Genomic DNA, 24,678 nt, shown 5'->3' with positions numbered 1-24,678 from the left:
AATTTGTTAAGTATACCAAAAATCATTTATTCGCCTTTGAAGCCACAGTTCCTAGTCATCCTTACTTCTGCTCACATGCACATGGGGAATCCGAATAGAATGAGATTACCTAGAGTTCTGTTTCCCTAGTGGAAACACAACCTTCTAAAACATCTGTTGCCAGTTAAGCTCTGTGTGTAGTGTATGTTACCAGGGAGCCTTCTTTTTTAATTTAGTGCTACTAAATTAAAATTTTCTTAGAACAGCACAAGACTAAATATCTAATTAAATTTAAGGAGAGTAGGAGGGGCTGTTGTTTCCGTGTTAACCCGTATCCATGAATTAACTTGAATAATTAGGGACTGGGGAGATAGTCACCAAGCCTGCTAACCTGAGAGACTCCTGGGAGCCACACGATGAAAGGAGAGAGATAGCTCCTGACAGAGTTATCCTCTGACCCCTGCACATGCACCATGTACCTGTGTGCCTACAAATATGTGCTGATTATAAAATAAGTTAGAAGTTAAAAACATTTTTAATTTCAATAAAAGGGTTTTGTTGTTATAACTTGGTGATTGTGATTGTGAAGGCTAATCCTAGCACTCAGGAGGCAGGGACAAGTTTGAGGCCACCCTGGTCTATGAAGCAGGGCTACATAGTAAGTGTGTAGCTAATAATATAGTTTTGACATGAGAATTGAAGATTAATTCTGTTGCTCTGAGGAAAATTTAAAAATAATAATAATAATTTTTTTCCTCTTAGGACTTTAATAGTCATTAGTCTTCTATATGTAGGGAGAGAATATTTGATCTTCTCTGATGAAAATTGACTATGGTCTGTGTTTAGTCTCAGGCCCTCATTGAAGAGTTGTTGATGTACAAACGCTCAGAAGATCAGATAGAATTGAAGGAGAAACAGTTATCAACTATGAGAGTGGATGTTTGCAGCACCGAAACTCTCAAGTGTTTAAAAGGTAACAAATACATCCTTCTAAATAAAATAGCTCAAAGTAGCCAGGTGGTGGTGGTGCACACCTTTGGTCCCAGTACTAGGGAGACAGAGGTAGTTGAATCTTTGTGAGTTCAAGGCCAGCCTGGTCTACAGAGTGAGTTCCAGGACAGCCAAGAGTTACACAGAGAAACTGTCTTGTAAAAAAACCAAAAAAAATGGGTTGGGGATTTAGCTCAGTGGTAGAGTGCTTGGGTTCGATCCTCAGCTCCAAAAAAAAACCAGAAACACACACACACACACACACACACACACACACACACACACACATATTATATATATCTCAAAGTTGAATCTCTACCCTCTTCAGGTAAAACAGTTTTCAGAAGCAATTGTGTTCCATTGAGGTAGCAGTTTGATTTGCATAAACCTCATAAATAAATAAATTCCCCTGAGGGGGTAGGTTTTGTGAGGTCTTTTTTGGGGGTGGTTAAGATTTATTTATTTTACTTTATATGTATCAGTATTTTGCCAGAATATCTGTATGTGCATCACATCTGTGCCTGGTGCCTACAGAGAGGCCAAAGGGCATTGGGTTCCCTGGGCTGGAGTTAAGGGTGGTTGTAAGCCACCATGTTAATGCTAGAAACAGAACCCAGGACCCTCACAAGAGCAGCAAATGCTCTTAAACCCTGAACCATCTCTCCTGCCCTGTTTTTTCATTTTGGAGGCAGGGAGTTATTTGTTTGTTAAAGGGTTCCACTGTGTATACCAGGCTAGTCTTGAACTCAAAAAGATCTACCCACCTCCACCTCTCATGTACCACACACCTGGCTTTGTATGTCAATTCTTACTCTTTCACTGTATTGCTATAGTGAATTAGATATAAACAATTTTGCTTCCCCTTTGTGGTTAATTTGTTTGATTATATTTTTTCATAAGGTTATTCTGTTGTCTTGTAAAGTCTAGTTAATTCCTTTCCTTTTTTATATTATGAATTGTATATAATTATACTCATAATTTATTAGAAGATAAGCCTCCTACAGTCAGAGATTATCTTTTACTTGACTATTTCTGTACTCTAATGCTTGAACAAATACACATAATATGAATTTGGTACATATCTTTGAAATAATGAGTAAATGATGATGAGCTATTCATTTTTTGTGTCTATTTAGCTCCTGTACTGTGCTTTATTTTTATTTAATTATTTATAGAATAACAATATTTTACTAGAACATAAGTTTTTTTGTTTGGTTTTTGGATTTTCGAGGCAGTGTTTCTCTGTGTAGACCAGGCTGGCCTTGAACTTACTCTGTAGATCAGGCTGGCCTTGAACTCATAGAGATCTGTCTGCCTCTGTCTCCGCCTCTGGAGTGCCAGGATTAAAGTCGTAAAACATAAGATTTATAGAAGTTTCCAGATAAGCCATACAAAATAAACTTCACATCCCCACCCCACCCCAAGAGGAAAATCTACACTTGATAACAAAGTCATAATGCTATTTGTGAGGGCTGTGGTGTTTGTTTAATGTTCCCATTTTGGTTCTAACAATCAAGCTTGTTCACCTACACTGTCTACATAAAGTTAGACTTGGCTAGAGAACATATTCTAAAGAACTGGGTAGCCGGGCAGTGGTGGCGCATGCCTTTAATCCCAGCACTCAGGAGGCAGAGCCAGGCAAATCTGCGAGTTCAAGGCCAGCTTGGGCTACAGAGCGAGATCCAGGACAGGCACCAAAACTATACAGAGAAACCCTGTCTCGAAAAAGAAAAACAAAAACAAAAAAAGAACTGGGTAGCTGTGTTTAACCATTGCAACTAGGGGCTATAAAGAGGGAGAAGGGAAGTAGACCATTTAGACAAATTAGAGCAGGATCAGCAGTACCTCTGTAGATAATCAACCCTACTATCTGCCTTCCACAGTGCTTTGTACTTGAACCATGATGGGGGGAAAAGAATGAAAGCAGGACATGCTGTTTTTAAACAGTTTACAGCAACTCAGATGGTGTTTCTAGCCTCTGCTCATGTTTTACAACAGTGACATGAACTTGGTAATGTGCATTAGTCACCAAAGATGAAGATGCCTGGGCTTTTATTCTGTAATGTTTCTAAGGGTGTATCCATTGAGTATGAGCAAAACGTCTTGGCAGAACAGTGATAATATACTTGCTGATCAGAGTGACTTGACTATTACCCATTGAATTCAGCCCTGTCCACTGCACCATACTTTAACTTGAACATGGGCCATCTGTGTAATCCCAATCCTGGAAAGCTCGGTCCTACCCACGAGAAAGCTGAGGCCTCAGGAAGAGATTAGTAGCTTGCTCAAGTCGCATAGCTGATGAAAGGCAAAGACAGGATGAGTGCCCGTGTCCACAGCTCTACTCCAGCAAGCACTGGGAAGGAAGCATCCTGATTTCCGGACACCGCTCAGAGAAGAGTGCGGACCGCTGTAGGAGGCGACTTCTGGCCCCTTAGTCGAGCCTTCTGCACTGCAGAACGTGGACACAAGTGAGAAGGATGGAGCTCCGTTCCGGTATCCTTAAGGAGGAGCATGGCTGAAACAGTAACCAGTGCTTAAGAGCACTTGCTGTCTTTCCAGAGGACTTGGAGTCAGTTCCCAGCACCCATGCTGGGTGACTCACCACCAGTGGCCTGTAATTCCAGTTCCAGGGCATCCAAGGGCACGCATGTGGAACATATACATGTAAACAGTTGCCCATACACATAAAATTTAAAAATAAATATTCGGTTGGTTGGTTGGTTTTTCGAGACAGGGTTTCTCTGTGAAACAGTCCTGGCTATCCTGGAACTCACTCTGTAGCCCAGGCTGGCCTCGAACTCAGAGATCTGCCTGCCTCTGCCTCCCAAGTGCTGGGATTAAAGGCGTGCGCCACGACTGCCTGGCTAAGATTAATGTTTTTACTTTTCTAATTTTGAAATAAATACTTTCTCCATTCTTTTAGACAAAACAGGGGGAAAGAAGTTCTCCAAAGAATTTGAAGAAGCAAGTTCAAAGCTGGAGGAGTTTGTGAATGGATTAGATAAACAGGTGAAAAACGGGCCCTCACTAACAGAAGCACTAGAAAATGCTGGAATTTTCTATGAAGCACAGTACAAGGAAGTGAAAGTGGTGGCAAACGTAAGTAATTGCAGCTGCTGTCTTCTGTTGAGTGCTCCCTGTGGGTTAGACACTGGTCACACAGGGCGCCTGACACCAGACACAGGTGAGGAGGAAGTTACTCCTGAGGAGTTAGTGTCCTTGTCTAAGACACGGTAGCTGGTGAAAAGTGGTGCTGGTTACATTAAGACATGGGTCCCTCGACACTGACACTCACGAACGTCCTAAGCATTGTGCGCTAGTGTTTCTTTTTCTTCCCCTTTTTCCGTGTGTGTGTGTGTGTGTGTGTGTGTGTGTGTGTGTGTGTGTGTGTCTGTGTGTGTGCGCGCGCAACTTATATTCTTTCTATAGTGCCCTATACATTTGGACTATTATTAAAAAAAACAAAGTTTGTTTGTTTGTTTGTTTGCTTGTTTTGTTTTTGAGACAGGGTTTCTCTGTAGCTTTGGAGCTTGTCCTGGAACTCCCTTTATAGACCAGACAGGTCTCAACTCAGCTCCACCTGCCTTTGCCTCCCAAATGCTAGGATTAGAAGCATGCACCATTACCGCCCAGCTATAAAGATTGTTTTTTTTTTAAGCTAGGGTACCATGAATGATTAGAGGTATCTTTGTAATTTTTAACGTGGAAGTGGTCAAGGAAGCAAAGATTTGATAATACAGGGTGCTGGAGTGAAATGGATTTCTTGGGGTGGGGGGGAGGTACCATGATCCCTCTACCTAAGTCATGCATATTCACAAAGACAGAATACATAAACATATGGAAGTTTGGGGACTTTATTCCCATAGGGGATAAACCTTAATAAACCTTAAGGAAAGCCTGTAATCATTTCCTAGGATGTTTTAATTAAAGGTTTCAGTTTCAACTAAGAAGTGATTTCCTCCAACCTCTAGACAGGCCTGGGTTACCATAGTCACTCATCTTAACAGTCCCTCTGCTTTAATTGTTTGCTTATCATGCCTTGATGTTTCTTTTTTCTCTTTTTTCCTTTTATTCTTTTTTAGAAGTTCACAGTATTACAGAAATGAAAACTAAGACTAGAAATACATACGGCTAAAACACATATGACTCTGTACTTGGACTGTAATAGTATTGGGGCTGTGAGATGGCTTAGAGGATGAAGTCCCTTGCTGCCATCCTCGATAACCTGCATTCAGTCCCTAGGACTGGCATGATAGGAGAAAACCAACTTTCCCACAGATTTTCTTCTGACCTCTATATGTTGCTGTAGTATACACACACCTGTAAGCCCACTCCCAAATCAATGTAATTTATATATTATTTAATGAAATATGTATCTATTGTTATAAAAATACACTGTAAATTATATGTGTGCATTTATACATACATATGTGTATGCAGAAGGAGGAAGCAGGGGGAGAGTGGTGTGAGTGTGTGTGAGAAAAGCCGGGCAGTGGTAGCTCACACCTTGAATTCTAACACTGGGAGGCAGAGACGCAGGTGGATCTCCGAGTTTGAGGTCAGCCTGGTCTACAGAGTGAGTTCCAGGACAGCTAGAGATACACAGAGAAACCCTGTCTTGAAAAACAAACAAAACAAGAAAAAATTCTTTTTTTTTTTTTTTTGTTTTTTGTTTTTTGTTTTTTGTTTTCGTGACAGGGTTTCTCTCTGTAGTTTTGGTGCCTGTCCTGGATCCCACTCCTGAGTGCTGGCAATTATTTATTCTTTTTTTTTTTTTTTTGAGACAGGGTTTCTCTGTGTAGCTTTGCTCCTTTCCTGGAACTCACTTGGTAGCCCAGGCTGGCCTTGAACTCAGAGATCCGCCTGGCTCTGCCTCCCAGAGTGCTGGGATTAAAGGCGTGCGCCACCACCGCCCGGCTAATTATTTATTCTTAATTGGGTGTTAACGTGTGGGTAGGGGGTGGGTGGGCGGGAGGCACTGTTGGAAGTCAGTTCTCCTCTACCTGTGCATTCCAGGAAGCAAACTTTAGGTGCCAGGTTTGGCAGCAAGTACCTTTATCTGCTGAGCTTCCCAGGCCTTCAAAAAATCTCATTTAAGCTGGGCGGTGGTGGCGCATGCCTTTAATCCCAGCACTCGGGAGGCAGAGGCAGGCAGATCTCTGTGAGTTCGAGGCCAGCCTGGTCTCCAAAGCGAGTTCCAGGAAAAGGCACAAAGCTACACAGAGAAACCCTGTCTCGAAAAACCAAAAAAAAAAAAAAAAAAAAATCTCATTTAAAAAAAAAGGAAAAATAAAATATCATGAAGGAAAACAAAATTAAAAAAATATTTTGAACCAATTCTATCCATACTCTTGCCAGAGTATCTATCTTTTGAGACTCTTAACTTTTGTTTTCCTACATTAAAAAGACTGTTAAAAGCTCTACTGAGTAGCCTACCTTCACTTTGTGTCCTTTTGAATGGATACTCAGTTTTTTACACTGTTCCCCAAAATCAGAACCTCAAAGAAAAGAGCAACACTGACATGAGCTTAGCTTTCCTTGTGGCCTTACTGGTGTTCCTCACTTAAAGTTTGGATGCCCCAGCACTTTCCAATACCTTTCAGTAGATGGACATTTGTATCTTTATTTTTACTTTATGTACATGAATATATGCCTGCATATACATTTGTGCACTGCATTCGTCTAGAAGAAGGTGTCAGGTCCCCTGGAACTGGAGTTACATAGGGTTGTCATTGGCTGTGTGGACTCTGGGGATTGAACCTGTGTCCTCCAGAAGAGCAGCCTGTGCTCTTGGCTGCTGAGCCGTCTCTCCAGCCCCGGCCTTTCCCTATAATGTTTGTCAGTGTTGCCTGCACATGGGGGTGTACAGCCAGGACATTTGTGCCTGTGCCTTGGAGGCAGCTATGACCCACCAGGTGGGTTCTGGGAAACTGAGCCAGGTCCTCTGCAAGAACAGCCAGTGCTGGAATTCAATGTGCCATTGTGCCCGGTATATTAGTGTCTTTTAAATAATGTTTTTGAATGTCTAGCTAAAATAAAGTAATACTTACAAAGTGATGGTTCAAGACTCTCAAAGCAAAAGGAGGGGGAGAGGTAAGATGGCTCAGTGTGTAGAGGGACCTGCTACCAAGCCAAGACCTGAGTTTGAGCTCTGGGACCTGAACAGTGGAGGGAAAGAACCAACTGCCACAGTTTGTTCTCTGACTTCTGCACATGCTCTCCAACATTTGTACACACAAAATAGTATTTTTAAAGCACCCAGCTTTAAGATCATAGCAATTGAGATAATCAAGGCATGAAGGGGGCCACTGAGATGGCTCTGCAGATAAAGAGGCACTTGCTGCCAACCCTGATGGCCTGAGTTTGGTGCCCAGGACTCACAGGGTGGGAAGAAAAGTTTCCAAGAGTTACCCTCTGACATTGACTTGCATGTCATGGTGTGTGTTCACACACACGTACACACAGTAACTTAGTCAGGAAAAGGAGAGGGGTTCACACAAGGTGTTGGTACTAGCAGCAACAGTGCTGAGGTGATGAGTATGTTGGCATGACAACTCTGTGGTCTTCCTCCTAAAATCTCATGACCTCTGTCTAATCATGACAAAATCAATCGATCAGCACTCTTCAGAATGGTTAAGGTCCTCAGAAACAAAGAGGCTCAAGCAATCCATCACACACAGGAGGAACCTGGGGAAGCATAACTTCCGTGGGGTCTTGAGCACAGCACTGACTTAGAAAAGGAGTAACAAGCAACAGAAAGGGACTCCGAGGAAAGTGAAAACTTCAGTACATGACCGCCAGTCAGACTGGTTCATGGATGTGCTGGATAGAGCACTTCTGAGGAATTGGGCAAAGGTTCAGCGGGTAAAGGCACTCCTGTTGAGACCTCAGTTGATCCTTAGAACCTGCATACAGATGGAAGGAAGTAACTGACTTGACAGAGTTTTTCTGTGATCTCCATGTGCACACCATGGCCTGCCCATCCATGTCCATCGTACATGCATACACAGTAACCGTGAAAGTTTTAGAGTCTAGCTCAGACAGCTGTGTGGGTTGTAGTACTCACTGAGCACAAGTAGATACCCCAGACTACTCTGTGCTCAACAGAAGGTGATATTCTTGTTTGGGGCTAGTTATTTTTATTTTATTTATTTATTTATTGGTTTTTTGAGACAGGGTTTCTCTGTGTAGCTTTTGGAGCCTGTTCTGGACCTCACTTTGTAGACCAGGCTGGCCTCGAACTCACAAAGATCCGCCTGCCTCTGCCTCCCGAGTTCTGGGATTAAAGGAGTGCGCCACCACCACCCAGTTCCTTTTTTTTTTTTTTTTTTTTTTTTGGTTATTTTTTAGTAATAATGAAATCTGATCATAGTCAAAATGGTGCCTGGCAGTTCCTTTTCTTAGAGAAACAAGCTCTTTTTATCTCTTTTAGGCTTACAAAACTTTCGCGAACCGAGTAAACAACTTGAAGAAGAAGTTGGATCAATTGAAGGCTACCCTTCCTGACCCTGAGGAATCACCAGTCCCTTCTCCAAGTATGGATGCTCCTTCCCCAACGGGGTCTGAATCTCCGTTTCAGGGAATGGGAGGTGAGGAATCCCAGTCACCAGCCATGGAGAGCGACACATCTGCCACACCTGAGCCTGTGACAGATAACCGTGATGTGGAAGACATGGAGCTCTCAGATGTGGAAGATGACGGGTCAAAAATCATTGGTAATCCTGATGTGGTTAATAAGTAGCTTATTCTGTATTGACTTTGCTTTCCTGCTAATTAATCGATCAGTCAGACTTTCTTTTCCGTGGTACTAGAGAGCAAACCCAGGGCCTTTCACAGGCACTTAGCTCTAAACTGTATGCCCAGTGTTCATAAATGATTTTTATTTTATCATTTATTTGTTTGTTTGTTTATCTATCTATTTATTTATTTTTGGGTTTTTCGGGACAGGGTTTCTCTGTGTAGATTTTGGAGCCTGTTCTGGAACTCACTTTGTAGACCAGGCTGGCCTCGAACTCACAAAGATTCTCCTGCCTCTGCCTCCCGAGTTCTGGGATTAAAGGCGTACGCCACCACTGCCGGCCATGATTTTTATTTTTATACCTTACTGAAATAAAAATATTTTGGATATACACTTGGTGGTGGTAGCATACGCCTTTCATCCCAGCACTCAGCACTCAGAAGGCAGAGGCAAGGGCAGCCTGGTCTATAGAGACAGTTCCAGGATAGCCAGAGCTACATAGAGAAACCCTGTCTTTTTATTGTTGTTGTTGTTGTTGTTGTTTTTCTAGACAGGGTTTCTCTGTGTAGTTTTGGTGCCTGTCCTGGATCTCACTCTGTAGACCAGGCTGTCTTCGAACTCACAGAGATCCGTCTGCCTCTGCCTCCCGGCTTTGTTTTGTTTTTAATCATAAAGTAAGTGAGTGTAGGGCTTTTGCCCTCAGAGTAGGAAATATTAGGTCATAATATTGGTTCATACTGGAAGTAAAGTTTAGAAAATAGGTCATAAAATTGTCTCTCTTGTTTGTTCAAACAGTGGAAGACAGGAAAGAAAAACCTCTGGAAAAACCAGCTGTCTCCACTTCTGTCCCCACAAAGCCAACAGAAGGTGTCTCTAAGGCCTCCTCATGTGCCCCGGCCCCTGTGCCCACGACAGCGACCCCACCTCTTCCAAAGCCCGCGAACACTTCTCTTCTGTCCCCCTCCCCTGCTTTGGCTTTGCCAAACCTGGCGAATGTGGATCTGGCAAAAATTAGTTCCATCCTTAGCAGCTTAACATCAGTCATGAAAACCACGGGTAAGTGAGCCCAGTGAGGATGGAAAAACGTGGATTCCATCTTGGTTTCATGAGTCGTCAAGGTTTTGTGTTGCTGTTGTTGTTGATGGTGAAATTTCTTTAAAAATACATTAAAAAATGGATAGACGTTATAGAAAAGCTCAAAAAGAATCTTAATACACCAAAGCAAACCACCCACACATATGCATGGATGCTGGTTTGACAGATTCGGTATTTGTAATACTTCTTTTAGTAATTGAAACATTGGCTGGGTGGCTGTGATGCACACCTTTAATCCCACCTAGCCCTTGGGAGGCAGAGGCACGTGGATCTCTGTAAGTTCCAGAACAGCCAGAGCTGTTACACAGAGAAACCCTGTTTTGACAAACTAAGAAAAAATAAACATTGTACATATTATTTTTAAGCCATCTTATTTAAAAACTTAAGTACTCTATCTATACTTATCTAAACAGCTGGTTGTGATGGTGCACACCTGTAATCTCAGCACTTGGATGAAGAGGCAGGAGAATCAGGAGTTGAAGGATAGCCTGGGCTACATGAGACCCTTTCTGGAAAAAAAGATGAAAGTGGGTAGGGAGATGGTTCAGTGAGTGAAGTGCATAAGGATGAGTATCCATTGAGTTCAGATCACCGGCACCACATAAAATCCAAGTTAGCCACAGGTGTCTAGAACCCCACCATTTGGAGTAAGTGGAGACAGGTAGATATTGGGGGTTGGCAACCAGTCTAGAAGAAACAAAAAACTCCAAATTCAGTGATTGACACCATCTCCAAAAATGAGATCGTGACAGAAGAAGACATCCAATGTCATTGGCCTCCACATGCACACATGTGGGCGTGTGTACCTGTGCATATAACACAAACACAAGAAAAGAAACTGTTGTGATGTGTGGTAGTCCTTGTTATTATACACTACTGCGTCGTCAGCCTTTTGCTTTATAAAGAACACTGAGGTCCTTGCTGCGCAAACCTGGTGAGCCCTACATTCAGTTCCCAGGGTCTCATGAAGGTGGCGGAAGCGATGGACTCCAAAAAATTGTCACTGATTTCCACATGCTCCCCCGTTGTCTACACATGAGCAACAACAACAACAATGAAAGTGCTATAATGTGCAACACGCAGCTGCAGAAAGATAGGGAAACAAGTATTCTTTCGTCTGCGCCCTGCCCACTCTGTATTAATTTGGAGGGGAGGATCAGCATGTGACCTAGATAGAGTGTTACCTGTAACACTGACACTCAGGAAACCAAGCAGCAGGACTGAGAATTCTAGGCCAGCTGTGGTTATCGTGAGACCCTTGAGATCCTGTTTCTTTTTTTCTTTCTTTTTTTTTCTTTTTTTTTTTTTTTTTAGGTTTTTTGAGTCAGGGTTTCTCTGTAACTTTGGAGCCTGTCCTGGAACTCGCTGTATAGGCTGGCCTCGAACTCACAGAGATCCGCCTCACTCTGTCTGCCAAGTGCTGGGATTAAAGGTGTGCACCGCCACTGCACAACGGGAGACCCTGTTTCCAAAATACAAAACCAAAAAACAGAATGTAGATTTTTGTAAAAGTATTTTCATGTGTTAGAATTAAATTGTTATCTAAGAGAATATACTGTTTTATATACATAGTATTTGGAAATTTAATTGTTCCTTACCCTTCCCATTGTTACATTCAATCTTGAAAAGATAATATCTATTCTTTTAATTAAAGACTTCTTTTTCATTTGCTTATTTATGTTTCTTTGTAAAACACCTGCTCATAGTGGAGTTTTTTTTTTAAGAAATCAAATGTTTTTCTCCTGTCAGCATTTACCTTTGTGTTAATAACCAACCCAATGTTTTGAAATGTAAAAGTATGAAAGAGTTTGTTTGTATAATGTCATTTTAAAGGCTGTTTCAAAAGAAAAACCCTTGCCGCCAGACAGTGGTGGTGTACACCTTGAATCCCAGCACTCAGGAGGCAGAGGCAGGCGGATCTCTGTAAGTTTGAGGTCATCCTGGTCTACAGAGCGAGTTCCAGGGCAGACAGGGCTACACAGAGAAACCTTGTCTCAAAAAAACAAAAAAAATAGAAAAACCCTTGCCAAATACATAGACTCATAGTGGCAGCGTTCTGTAGTGGTAGTGCCTCTGATCCCATAATACCACCACCACACCCCACATACACCCAGTCATACCATCAATAGAAGTAGGTTGCCTGGTCTGTGCTGGTTGCTGCTCCTAAAACCAATGTGCGCGAAAATAACGTAGTGCTTCTTTGTTTTAAGAATATTCCAAATAGAACAGTTCATATTTTCAGTTGTTTTTCTTTGTATGTGTCAAATGGGCACTATTTGTAGATCAGTCACAAGAATTACTATTAAACAATCATTCATTGAGTGGAAAGTGTCATGAATGGAGTATTGCATTTTCTTGAGTTCATCTTTCTGCCACCAGGGGTCAGTTCTGCATCAAGACCTTCTCCAGGAACGCCTACCAGTCCCAGCAACCTCACCAGTGGCCTGAAAACACCTGCACCTGCCACAACAACATCTCACAACCCTCTGGCAAATATCCTCTCAAAGGTGGAGATCACCCCAGAGAGCATTCTCTCTGCTCTTTCTAAAACCCAGACACAGTCAGCCCCTGCACTCCAAGGTAAACGGACATGTGCCAGAGGGACTTGAATGTTCGTCTCTGGTGTAATCTTGGATTCTAGCTCTAAGGAATCCAAAGCCATGAAATGTACAATATAGTTAACTCATTACTGCCTTTATAGTTACCACTTAAGAGGTGGCATTTATAGAATTGAAAATGTCAACACAAAAACAGCCTAAATATTATCTAGTCTATTACCTCCCATTCAGGTAAGAAAACTAGGCTCAGTGAGTTAATATGGTTGGTTAAGGTCATAAGTCTGTCTGATGTGTGATGAGCTGAAACTAAAAACCAGATTTCTTGATTATTTAATACTCTGACCTGCACCATGGCACCCCTGGGGGTTACATTAATCCCAGCTCTTAGTATAGATTTTTGTTTTTGTGGGGGCGTTCTAGACAGGATTTTTCTGTGTAGCTCTGTCTATCCTGGAACTTGCTCTGTAGATCAGGCTGTCTTTGAACTCATAGACATCCACCTGGTGTGTGTTGAAGTCTAATGTTGACCTATATCTTTTTTTTTCCTCCTTTCTATAATCTCTACCTCATTTCAACTTCTCTTTTTGGCTTCCCCAGTTATGTCTTATACATAAAATGGCTTCAGTTTTTCATGAATCGTACCTGATCTTTCAAATCTTACTTTCCAGGTACCTACACCACCCTTCTTAAGCATTTCAGTATAATTATGCAATTAGGTATAAATTCCAGAACAGTGTCAGCGTTGTATAACCAGGTCAGACAGACATTAAATATCCTATAAAGCATAGCATGGTCTCCAGCCACAAGACCTATGTAGTCTAAAATGTCAGTGTTGCTAGTGAGGAACCCTGTGCTGTATGAGTAGAGCAGTATCGGTAAGTATTACTTTTCGTTTCCCAAACTGTTCTGGGTTTATCTTCAAATAAAGAATTTTATTTTACAGAACTAAATACCATTCAGTGATCATCTGAAACCCCTGTCTATTGGAACTAGCAGTAAAGAATTGATGTTCCCAGCAATCCCAGTTCTTAGGAAACTCAGATTTCAAGTTATAGGCTAGCCTAGGCTACAGTGGGATTCTGTTTTTGTGTTGTAGGGGTTTTTTTTGTTTGTTTTTTGTTTTTGTTTTTTGTTTTTTTTTTGGTTTTTCGAGACAGGGTTTCTCTGTGTAGCTTTGCGCCTTTCCTGGGACTCACTTGGTAGTCCAGGCTGGCCTCGAACTCACAGAGATCCGCCTGGCTCTGCCTCCCGAGTGCTGGGATTAAAGGCGTGCGCCACCACCGCCCGGCGGTTTGGTTTTTTTTTAAATGACTTATTTATTTATTATGTATACAGTGTCCCGCCAGCATGTATGTCTGCAGGCCAGAAGAGGGCACCAGATCTCATTTACAGATGGTTGTGAGCCACCATGTAGTTGCTGGGAGTAGAACTCAGGTCCTTTGGAAGAGCAGCCAGTGCTCTTAATCTCTGAGCCATCTCTCCAGCCCTGTGTTATTGTTGTCAGATTTTTTTTTTTTTTAGCACAAAAAAGTTTGGTAATATACAACAGCTCTTCTGGTACAACTCAAGAGAGATTCCACTGCTTCTGAGTTCTCCTTTTCTACCACCATCCTGTAGATACAGTAAAAATTTCAAAGTCAGCCAGGAGTGGTGGCGCACGCCTTTAGTCCCCAGCACTCGGGAGGCAAAGGCAGGTGGATCTCTGAGTTGAGTCCAGCCTGGTCTACAGAGCAAGTTCCAGGACAGGGAGGGCTACACAGAGAAACCTTGTCTCAGAAAAACAAACAAACATATGAAAATTTAAAGTCATTCCTTCGTTTTTCCACATGGACGCATCACTGTATCTTAGAGTCCTTTCTGCTCTACAGACCAGGCTGTCCTCCTGCCTGAGTGCTGGGATTAAAGGCTTGTGCTACCACCGCTCACAGAGTACAATTTTTTTTTTTTTTTTATGCCTTTAATCCCAACACTTGGGAAGCAGAGGCAGGCAGATCTCTGAGTTTGAAAACCTTGTCTCCAAAAAAAAAAAGAAAAGAGCCAGGCAATGGTGGCACACACCTTTAATCCCAGCACTCAGGAGGTAGTGCCAGGAAGATCTCTGTGAGTTTGAGGCCACTATATCTGGTATACAGAGCGAGATCCAGGACAGGCCCCAAAACTACACAGAGAAACTGTCTTGAAAAACCAAAAAAAAAGGAAAAGAAAAAAAATTTTTAGAACTTTGTTCTGTTGTCATTCATAATCCTGTTGACAAATTTTCAAAAGAAAGATTTTATAGCTTGTTGAGATGAAAAAGATGTAGTAAAGTGACAAAAAAGAATTTTACATATTACAGAAATCTAATATTTTTTATTTATTGGTGGGAGTACATGAGCTTCAGTGCTTAAGGAGGTCAAAGGACAATTGTGGGAATTGGTTCTCTCCTTCTACAGTGTGGGTGCTGAGAATTCAACTCAGGTCTTTAGGCTTGGCATCAAGCGTGTTACCTGCTGAGGCGTCTCACTGGCCTGACAGTGTCTGCCTTTGAAAAACAGTGGTCTGTGGAAGAACATGTCCCACAGTATCTGAAATATAACACTGAATCTCTTTTTAAAAATCACATATACCTCACATCTGTAATCCCAGCATTTGGGCAGGATTGTCGAGGCTAGCCTGGGCTACGTAGCAAATGCCCATTTGAGAAAACAAATGAATAGTGGGATGTAGTGCCAAATGCTTTTAATCTCAGCACTTGGGAGGTATGGGTAGGTGGATCTTTGTGAGTCTGAGGCCTGTGTGGTCTGTGTGGTGAGTTACAGAACATCTAGTCTCGAAAAACAAAAGAATAAATAAAGGATAGGCATGGTACATGTGACTCCCACCTGGGAGGCAGTAGCAGAAGGATCACAGTTTATGCCAGTGTGGGCTAAGGAGCAAGTCCTAGTGCATCCCGGGGCACAATGTAAGACTCTCCAAAAGACAGACCTGAGCCAGGAATGTAGTTCAGTGTAGAGCACTTTCTTAGCTCATAAGGAGCAAAACAATAACAATAGTAGGATTTGTGTCTGGTGCTGTAGGTGTGTAAACGAGTATAGACACCATGGAAGTCAGGATGAACTTTCTTGACTGCAAATGGAGCTCAGATACAATTGCTCCTGGGTCTACACCTGAAGAGCTCAAATGAACACACCACAGAGGTTCTTGTGTGTCCTTGTTAATGTTGCCTTACTTTCAGTAATCAATGGAACCAGCCTAGAAACCCGTCCACAAATAGATCAAATGTGCACATATGCACATTTAATTTAATTCAGCCTTATGAAGAGTATGAAAAACCTAACATTCACAGGGAAGTGGGTGTAACTGGAGATTATTGTGCTAAGCAGAGTAAGCCAGACACAAAAAGAATATACCCATATTTTCTCTTAAAGGCATAGTGAATTGTGTCTGTGTCTATGTAGATGTTAGAACAGAGATCCATGAAAGAGAAGATCTTGGTTGGGGTGAAATAGGTGTGCCATGAAAGCAGATGGAATCGCTGTTTGCAGAGAAGTGAGCACCAAAAGGGAGGACAGTAGGAGAGGAGGATGGAAATGAAGTGTGCTGATTCGTGCCAGATGACTATGGCCTGAGGAGGCCCAGGTGCTTGAGTTCACTCTAGGAGTTGTTCAGGTGGTAACTGCTTTTTGGGCAGGCACGGGGACCAGAGCCCAGTCACCAGCACCCACATGGACATCCAGGCTTGGGGTCATATGCTTGTGATCATAGCACCAGAGAAGTCAGGACAGAGGAAAACTGCTGGCCAGCCGACATGATGATCAGTTAGCCCCAGTTCCAGTGAGAGAACTTGCTTCAAAATAGGTGGATAGCTCCTGAGGAAACAACACCTGAAGTTGACCTCTGGCTTCCACGTGTAGGTGCCACATGTGTATGTGCACGTACAGAATTAATTTTAAAAATTGGAAGTCAAGGAAAATTAAAAAAAAATTTAATCCCTTAGTAAATATGATTTAATTTGATATTTTGAAGAAGCACTAACTGAAGTATCAGGAATATTTTCTTTAGATGTTTCATTACCAAAAGATAGTTTTGGTAGATTTAGTAAGAACTGGAATTTTCATTTATGACTAGAAAGTGAGTAAACTTGACAAAGTATGATTGGCTTAATAGGATCTTACGTTAGTTTCTTTTCAACTTTTTGTCTTCTAGACTATTTTCTGCCTGGACATTGAAGTATACCTTTGTAATTTTGGCAGGCAGGCATATCTTGAGTTTGAGTCCCTCTGGCTATGTAAGGAGATCCGGGGTTTGTTTTGTTTCATTTTCAGGAGCACTTTGATTTTATTAACTCCAGCCTGTACCAAAGAATTCTTTTTCCATGGTTCTGAGGTTTGTCAGTCAGTGTATATGGTTGAATCTCATCATTGAAGTTTGTACTAATTGATAATCCTTGGTTTTCCTAGCTATAAAACAGGAATTGTGCATTTTTGTATGAAAAGATCAGCACTTCTGTTGGTCTAATTTGTAGTCCTTGTGGTGCCTGTTTTTCTGTTTATCATTGCTGTCTTTTACAGACAGAGCTGGTCCTGAAAGCATTGTCTCTGTGATGCACGTGTATAATCCCCACATTTTTTAAGAGAAAGGAAGATTGAAAGTTTGAGGATAGCCTGGCCTTCATAGCAACACCTTGTCTCAAAAAAAAAAAAAAAAAAAAAACTAGAAGAAAATGAAAAAAGGGACTTAACAATAGCCTAGCAGTTAGAGCGTGTACTGCTCTTGCATAGGGCCCAGATTCTGTTCCCAGCATCCATATCTGATAGCTTACAACCACCTGTGACTCCAGCTCCAGAATATTTAATGCCTTCTTTCATCCTCCACAGGCTCCTGAACACACATGGCATTCATTACACAAATATACACATAACTAAAAACAATTTAGAAGAAAGAGAGTCAGACTGTAGTGACATGTACCTTTAATCTCAGTATTCAGAAAGCAGAGGCAGGCAGAGCTCCATGAGTTCAAGGCCAGCCGGGTCTACATAGCAAGTTCCAGAGCCAGTTGAGCTCTGCCTCAAAAATAAATAAATACATAAATAAGTTGGAATTTTAAAGGGGGAAAAACAGGGTGTGATGGTACCCAATTAAATTCCCAGCATTAAGGAGGTGGAACCAAGAGGATTAGAGTTTAAGGCCAGCCTGGATTATATGAGAGTCATCCCCCCCCCCCCCCAAATAAAAGAAACAGGACTGGGGCTGAGAAATGGCTCAGTGGTTAAGAACACTGACTGCTCTTCCAGAGGACCCAGGTTCAATTCCCAGAACCCACATGGCAGCTCACAACTGTCTGTAACTCCAGTTCCAGGGGATCTGACACCCATGGCAAAACACCAATGCACATAAAATAAAAATAAATAAAATAAATTTTAAAAGACAGGACTGGAGAGAGAATGTTCAGCACCCACATAGTTTACAGCTGTTGGTAACTTCAGTTCCAGGGGATCCAGTACCTTTTTCTGACCTCCTCCATTCCTGTGGTACAGAGACATACACGAGGGTAGGAGGGCCAGACACCCATACACATACAAAATGATTTTAACGTGACGCTAATCTAGCAAGAGATAGACTTCTTGAAAAAAGTATTCCCTATTGAAGCAGATTTCTGAATTTTGTATGTGTTCTTGAAAACAACAGTGCGTGCTAACAAATTGGAGTAAATTGTGAAGGATGGAAAGGTGGGAATATTCATTGTGTTTAGAGCAATTCCACAGCTCAGACACAGATACTGGCTTAGAATGTTGTGTTAAGAAGAATTTTCTTCCGTTCCTCTCCTGCTTTGCTTTGTTTAAGCTGTGAATGATTCTGACATTAAAAATCCCTCTTTCCTCTGACCTTTTATTACTGGACTTGTGTCTGGATTGTCCTGGAAATATCTGAATGCTTTGCTGTCTTAGATTGATAAATAGGCCCGATGTTTTTTTTGTGACATCCAGACGTTGCCTGTTTAGTCTGGAGTCCTTTTAATTCCGTATTTGGAAATCCATCTGATTCCCACCAGAGTGAATGATAGTATCTAATAAGCCAGGCTTGTTTGCATTAGGATGTGGGTAGTTGTTCTTTTTAACCCTGCTAATCTGTGTTTCTACAGGCCTGTCATCTTTACTTCAGAGTGTTACTGGGAACCCAGTGCCAGCCAGTGAAGCTACATCCCAGAGCTCTACAGCTTCCCCTGCTAGCACCACAGGCTCTACCGTAAAGGGGCGAAACCTGCTTTCCAATACGCAGTCCTTTATTTCCAAAAGCTTCAGCTATTCTCCTAGTTCTTCAACTGCTGAAGTCTCTTCAACTTCAGCAAGCAAGGCGTCAGTGGGGCAGAGCCCAGTGCTCCCAAGCACTACTTTCAAATTGCCGTCCAGTTCTTTAGGATTCACAGGTGCCCACAATACTAGCCCTGCTGCCCCACCTACTGAAGTTGCCATGTGCCAATCCTCAGAGGTCTCCAAGCCAAAGCTGGAATCAGAGTCCACTTCCCCAAGCCTGGAAATGAAGATCCACAACTTCTTAAAAGGTAATCCTGGTTTCAGTGGCTTAAACTTAAACATCCCGATCCTGAGCAGTTTGGGATCCAGTGCCCCGTCAGAGAGCCATTCCTCAGACTTCCAGCGCGGTCCGACTAGTACTTCGGCTGACAACATTGATGGAACCCCTGTTCGGGACGAACGGAGTGGGACCCCCACCCAGGATGAGATGATGGACAAGCCCACGTCCAGCAGTGTCGACACTATGTCCCTGCTGTCTAAGATCATCAGCCCTGGTTCCTCAACACCCAGCAGTACAAGATCACCACCCCCTGGAAGAGATGAAAATTACCCCCAAGAGCTCCCCAATTCTGTGTCTACATTTCGGCCCTTCGGCCTAGCCAGTGACTCTCCCTACAAGCAGCCGTCTGAGGGAGTAGAGAGACCATCTTCCCTGATGGATTCTTCACAGGAAAAGTTCTTCCCTGATACTTCTTTCCAGGAAGATGAGGATTACCGAGATTTTGAGTATTCAGGGCCTCCACCCTCTGCCATGATGAACTTAGAGAAGAAACCAGCCAAATCTATCCTAAAGTCAAGCAAGCTTTCTGACGCTACCGAGTACCAGCCAATCCTGTCCAGTTATAACCACAGGGCCCAAGAGTTTGGGGTAAAGTCTGCCTTCCCTCCATCTGTAAGGGCCCTCCTAGACTCTAGTGAGAACTGTGACCATCTCTCATCTCCCCCTGGGCTATTTGGTGCCTTCAGCATAAGAGGGAATGAACCTGGGTCTGATCGGTCACCATCACCGAGTAAGAATGATTCGTTTTTCACCCCTGATTCCAACCACAGTAGCTTGTCTCAGTCTACCACTGGGCATCTCACTTTGCCACAGAAGCAGTACCCAGACTCTCCTCACTCAGTCCCACATCGTTCCCTTTTCTCTTCGCAGAATACCCTTGCTGCGCCAACGGGCCACCCACCCACATCAGGTGTGGAGAAAGTCCTGGCCTCCACGATTTCCACCACATCGACGATTGAGTTTAAGAATATGCTTAAAAACGCCTCACGCAAACCCTCAGATGATAAGCATTTTGGCCAGACCCCCAACAAGGGTACTTCAAGTGATGGTGTCAGTCTGTCAAACCTCACCCAGCCTACCTTGCCTACCACTGACCAGCAACAGGAAGAACACTATCGCATAGAAACCCGAGTCTCTTCCTCCTGCTTAGACTTGCCTGATAGCACAGAAGAAAAGGGGGCCCCCATAGAAACTCTGGGTTATCACAATGCAGCCAATAGGCGGATGTCAGGGGAGCCGATACAGACTGTAGAGTCCATACGAGTTCCTGGGAAGGGAAATAGAGGACACGGGCGTGAGGTCTCGAGAGTAGGATGGTTTGATCTGAGCACACCAGGCAGCTCTTTTGACAATGGTCCCTCAAGTGCCTCTGAGATGGCATCCCTTGGGGGTGGGAGCAGCGGAGGCCTCACTGGCTTTAAGACAACGCCATACAAGGAACGGGCACCCCAGTTTCAGGAGAGTGTCTCCAGCTTTCATTCCAGCAGTTTCAACTCAACATTTGAGCATCATCTCCCCCCATCCCCCTTGGAACATGGGACACCCTTCCAAAGAGAGCCAGTGGGGCCGTCATCTGCCCCACCTGCCCCTCCTAAGGATCATGGTGGTATCTTCTCTCGAGAGGCACCCACTCATCTGCCCTCTGTGGATCTTTCGAACCCCTTTACAAAGGAGGCAACTCTGGCCCATGCTGCCCCACCACCTCCCCCTGGAGAGCACAGCGGAGTTCCTTTCCCTCCCCCACCCCCTCCCCCACCCCCGGGGGAGCTTAGCAGCAGTGGAGGGAGTGGTGTCCCTTTTGCTACCCCGCCCCCTCCTCCACCCCCTGTTGACCACTCTGGGGTTGTACCTTTCCCAACTCCACCACTGCCAGAGCATGGAGTGACTGGGCCTGTGGCAGTTTTTCCCAAGGACCATAGTTCCCTCCTTCAAGGGACCCTGGCTGAGCATTTTGGGGTGCTCACAGGACCCAGGGACCTCAATGGCCCTGGTCTTAGCCGTGCACGAGAAAGCCTGAGCCTACCCTCCCACCCTCTGGAGCACCTGGGCCCAGCCCTTGGAGGAGGTGGGGGAGGCAGCACCAGCAGCAGCGGCCTTCCCCTGGGCCCCCCACACAGAGACGCCATCGGCCGGAGTGGTATGATTTTACGGAGTCCCCGGCCAGACTTTCGGCCTAGGGAAGCTTTTCTCGGCAGAGACCCATTCCACAGTCTAAAGAGACCCCGGCCACCTTTTGTTAGAGGTCCTCCGTTCTTTGCACCAAAACGCCCATTCTTCCCTCCCAGGTACTGATGGAAATCAGGGAAAGGCATTTTGAACAGTCTAGAGAGCATTGGAAGTAGCAGTTTGGTTTCTTGTTTTTATTTGTTTCCTCTCTTGATTTTGTTTGTTTGTTTGTTTGTTTTTAATGAAGGGCCTCTCTTCCAAATTCAGAAAGCATACTGGTGATAGTTTACTATTATCTAGTCCTCTCTCTGCACTTAGGACCTTTCCCAAATTGTTTGTATTTTTTCTTTTTTCCTTTTCTTCTTTCTTAAAAAAAAAAGTAAACATAACCAAAGTCACTTCATTTGGCTGGGGGTTTCGGGAGTGGGGAGGTAAACAATATTTTATCTCATCTATTGGAGAGATAACTTACATTTGAAATAAACTTCGGTCAGTACAGGTCATAACATGTGCAATGTTGGGGTGTCATTTGGGGCTTGGCCTTGCTAATCATAGTGGGAGGATCCCTGTCTCCTTCCCTCTCCAGCTAAGCAACTTCTGTGACCAGCTTGGCTCCCTTCTTTGTATTCTCTCCTCTGCTGAGGGCCAAGAGGTGTTTGCAGAAGGACAGAATGTGGGCAATTTGGGGCCTGCCAGGTGTATTTGCTTTATTCTAAAGGCATGTTGAAATGGAGTTCTTTATCTTTTGTTTTTTAAGCACCCTCTTCTGAACTATTACCAGACAGTCAATCTGAGGCAGTACAAATCTCATTCTGTGTAGTAGAAAGTTCTCTCTTGCTGGGTGTGGTGGTACACACCCACAGCCCCAGCGCTGGGAGGCAGGGACTAGAGAATGGCAAGTATGAGGCCAGCTTGAACTATAGTGGAACTTTGTCTCAAAAAGAAAGAAAAGAGAAAAGTCTCTTCCTTAAAGGAAAAAAGAACGGAATATAATTTCAATATTAAAATGAGGAATGATCACAGTATGTAAAGCTAGGGAGGGGATCATTTAATGGTGCTGTGTGACCAACTGTCCTTTGTAAACAAGGACTTGGGAAGCATTTGGATGGTTCTACGTATCTGTTCTAAGCCCTTGCCCCCTGCTTTCCCTGACTTTCTCTCCCTCAGTTATTAATTCTGACTAAATTGTTGAGCAAGCGTAGGTAAACTATTTTCCCTGCCTTCTTAAATGTTTAGTTAGACACTTTACTGTGGTGCCGCTGGTGGTTTTCTGCAAACATTAACTACCAGAGAAAGGGAAATATTCTGTCTTTAAGATTTTTCCATCTCATTCATGTACTCACCGCTGTTGCTATTTCAGAGGAGGTGAGTGGTATCTTGATGTCCTACTCTGTAGGTGTGTCTTAGAGACAGGTGGGTATTGCTGGCCCTCTTCACAGAGCAAGTGGGGTCCTGAGAAATCCGAGATGGCCCTCAGCAGATAGCAACTTGATGTTTTCAGTGCCCACCTCCAGCCCTCCCTGTCAACTGATAGATGTTTTACCTGAGTCTTTGCCATGGAGGGAAGAGCTTTCTTTCCTGCATTGAAAGGCTTGTTTGTGTTTCTGCATCTAATACTTAGGGGAAAGACAATCACTGTGCTTGGAGTGCTTTTATCTTTATCTGGGAAGCACATACTGCTTACTACAATTTCTGTTGGTGTGTTGCACCACGGTAAACGCTAATAGTCTCCAGGTAGGTGTGTAAAACAATGTGTTGAGCTTTTGAAGGAATTCTAGCAAGTTAGAATAGAACTATAAGGAAGTAAGGAGTGATTTGAATTCCTCACTGGGGTAGCAAAGATGGAGGAAAGTGCAGCACATGGTTGAAGACAATCCTTTGTCTCAGAACAAACCAGTTTTCAGAAGGAAGGCTGTCTGTCGTGGTCCGGGCTCTGTGTTCCGTGGAAGGGTGCATTGCAGCAAGGCCTTTCCCTCGTGCACATCCCATTTTGAGCCAGCTCCTCTTTCTTTCCTTTCTCAGACCTCTCGGCCCTGTAGTTCTCCCCACAAAAATTCACGATACCATGACCTTGTGAGGGGATTGGGTATATAGCATAGCAAAGCAAAAGAAGTATAGTTATGTTGAGTCTTAAGACATTTGTTGAATAAAAGCACCAAACAGAGAATGGGGGTGGGGGCAGGGGAATTGTGACTTTCAGAATTGATCTTTTTTTTTTCTCAGAAATTAAGTGGGGGTGTTTCAGTCTAGAACAAAAGAATGTGAATTCTTTCTACCGCTCTTGTTTAAGCTAAACATACTGTTTACTTGAAAAGGCTCTCAGACCATTTGATTTTCTAAGAAAACATGGAGTATCAGGAAAGTGGTTTCTGGAATGGTAAAGCAAGATAATTGTCCTCAAAAGCATAATGGCCAATACATGAAGGGATACTTTGTACAGTTCAAGGATGGACTAACCAGGGGTTGGGTTTTTGTGGGATGTTTTTGTTTTGTTTTTGCCACAAAATCTTGAGTGTGTTTCAGGGTGGAAGTGAGGATTGTATGAAGCTGTCAGATATTTTAAGGAAATCTGTCTACAACAGTAAATGAAGACAACTGTATATATGTGATATAGTGAAACAAAAGACATTTCTGGTATTCATAAAGATAAAACAAGGGATATTATTCTTTCCGTGTCTGTGATTTAAACTCCGTACCATGCTCTGACTTTTGTATTTCACCCTGAGTTTAAAAAAAATAAACAAGATATTTTTTAAAGAATGCACAATATAGTGTGTCTTAGCAAGGACATGAGTCATATGAAGCAGAATGAGTAGTTGTCACTAAGGTCCTTGGTGCTCCTTGGTGCTCCTTGTAAAACCACAGACAAAGAATTCTATGAATACACTAGTACCACACAGAATTCAGTGATGCTAGATCAGAAATAGGATCCTTCAAGGTTTTCTGAGAGTTTACTCTCCAGTCAGCTTAGATGGTAGCTCCTCCCTGCACCTCTCTGCCCTCCCAAGAATGGAGGTCAACAGAACTCAGTTTGATTCCCTGGAGGGTGCTATGAGCAGTGTAGGACTTTGACCCTTTCTGATACCAGAAACCGTGATGTGTATGGTACAGCAAGCCTATCTAGACAATGTGAATAGGCTCAGCTTTCTTACTGCAGAATACCCACTCAGTCCTAACGGTACCTGTTGATGCAGTTAGGCTTCAGCTGTTAGGGTTTGAATCGGCTGTAAATTACTGCTCCCCCCACCTCCATATTTTTAATTGGTGGGGTCATCTGTTAAGATTTTTTTAAAAAAAAAAAAGTAGATATGTTGGATTGATATTCTCACGTGTTCAGTGTGGAAAACAAATACATGCTTTAGAGGCGACAACAATGAAATCCTTTGGAATGTGTATTAATATCATTTAATAAAATAACTAGTTCTAAAGGTTTGACATTTTTCTTTGAGACTGGGGCTTTGACTAAGGGCCCCTGGCTTCTCTGGTGACTGCAAACAGAAATGACTTCTCTTCTCCAGGAGCCAAAACTGCAGCTTTGTAGCACAGACCTGTGGTTAGAGATGCTAAATTTCCTCC

At 43.2% G+C, this 24,678-nt stretch overlaps 1 protein-coding gene across 6 annotated transcripts in view; it reads left to right on the top strand.

Annotated features, from left to right (window-relative positions):
* Rprd2 (regulation of nuclear pre-mRNA domain containing 2) overlaps window positions 1–24,388 on the top strand; it is a 57,424-nt gene extending 33,036 nt beyond the window's left edge. For 2 of the 6 annotated variants that reach the window (XM_059265878.1, XM_059265879.1), the window contains 7 exons: window positions 826–952; window positions 3,896–4,071; window positions 8,405–8,687; window positions 9,506–9,766; window positions 12,185–12,385; window positions 18,485–19,666; window positions 19,807–20,008. In XM_059265878.1, the coding sequence (XP_059121861.1) occupies window positions 826–952; window positions 3,896–4,071; window positions 8,405–8,687; window positions 9,506–9,766; window positions 12,185–12,385; window positions 18,485–19,666; window positions 19,807–19,895 (2,319 nt within the window). In that variant the 3' untranslated portion in view covers window positions 19,896–20,008. Of the gene's footprint in view, window positions 1–825; window positions 953–3,895; window positions 4,072–8,404; window positions 8,688–9,505; window positions 9,775–12,184; window positions 12,386–18,484 lie in introns of those variants that run through there. The other 4 variants (XM_059265876.1, XM_059265874.1, XM_059265877.1 and 1 more) reach the window with 3 other exon arrangements.
* The last annotated feature ends 290 nt before the right edge of the window (window positions 24,389–24,678 follow it).

This window comes from Peromyscus eremicus, chromosome 6, assembly GCF_949786415.1.
Source record: "Peromyscus eremicus chromosome 6, PerEre_H2_v1, whole genome shotgun sequence".
Classification (NCBI taxonomy): domain Eukaryota; kingdom Metazoa; phylum Chordata; class Mammalia; order Rodentia; family Cricetidae; genus Peromyscus; species Peromyscus eremicus.
Note: the sequence above shows the minus strand (reverse complement) of the source record. Positions and strands in the feature narration are given on the sequence as shown.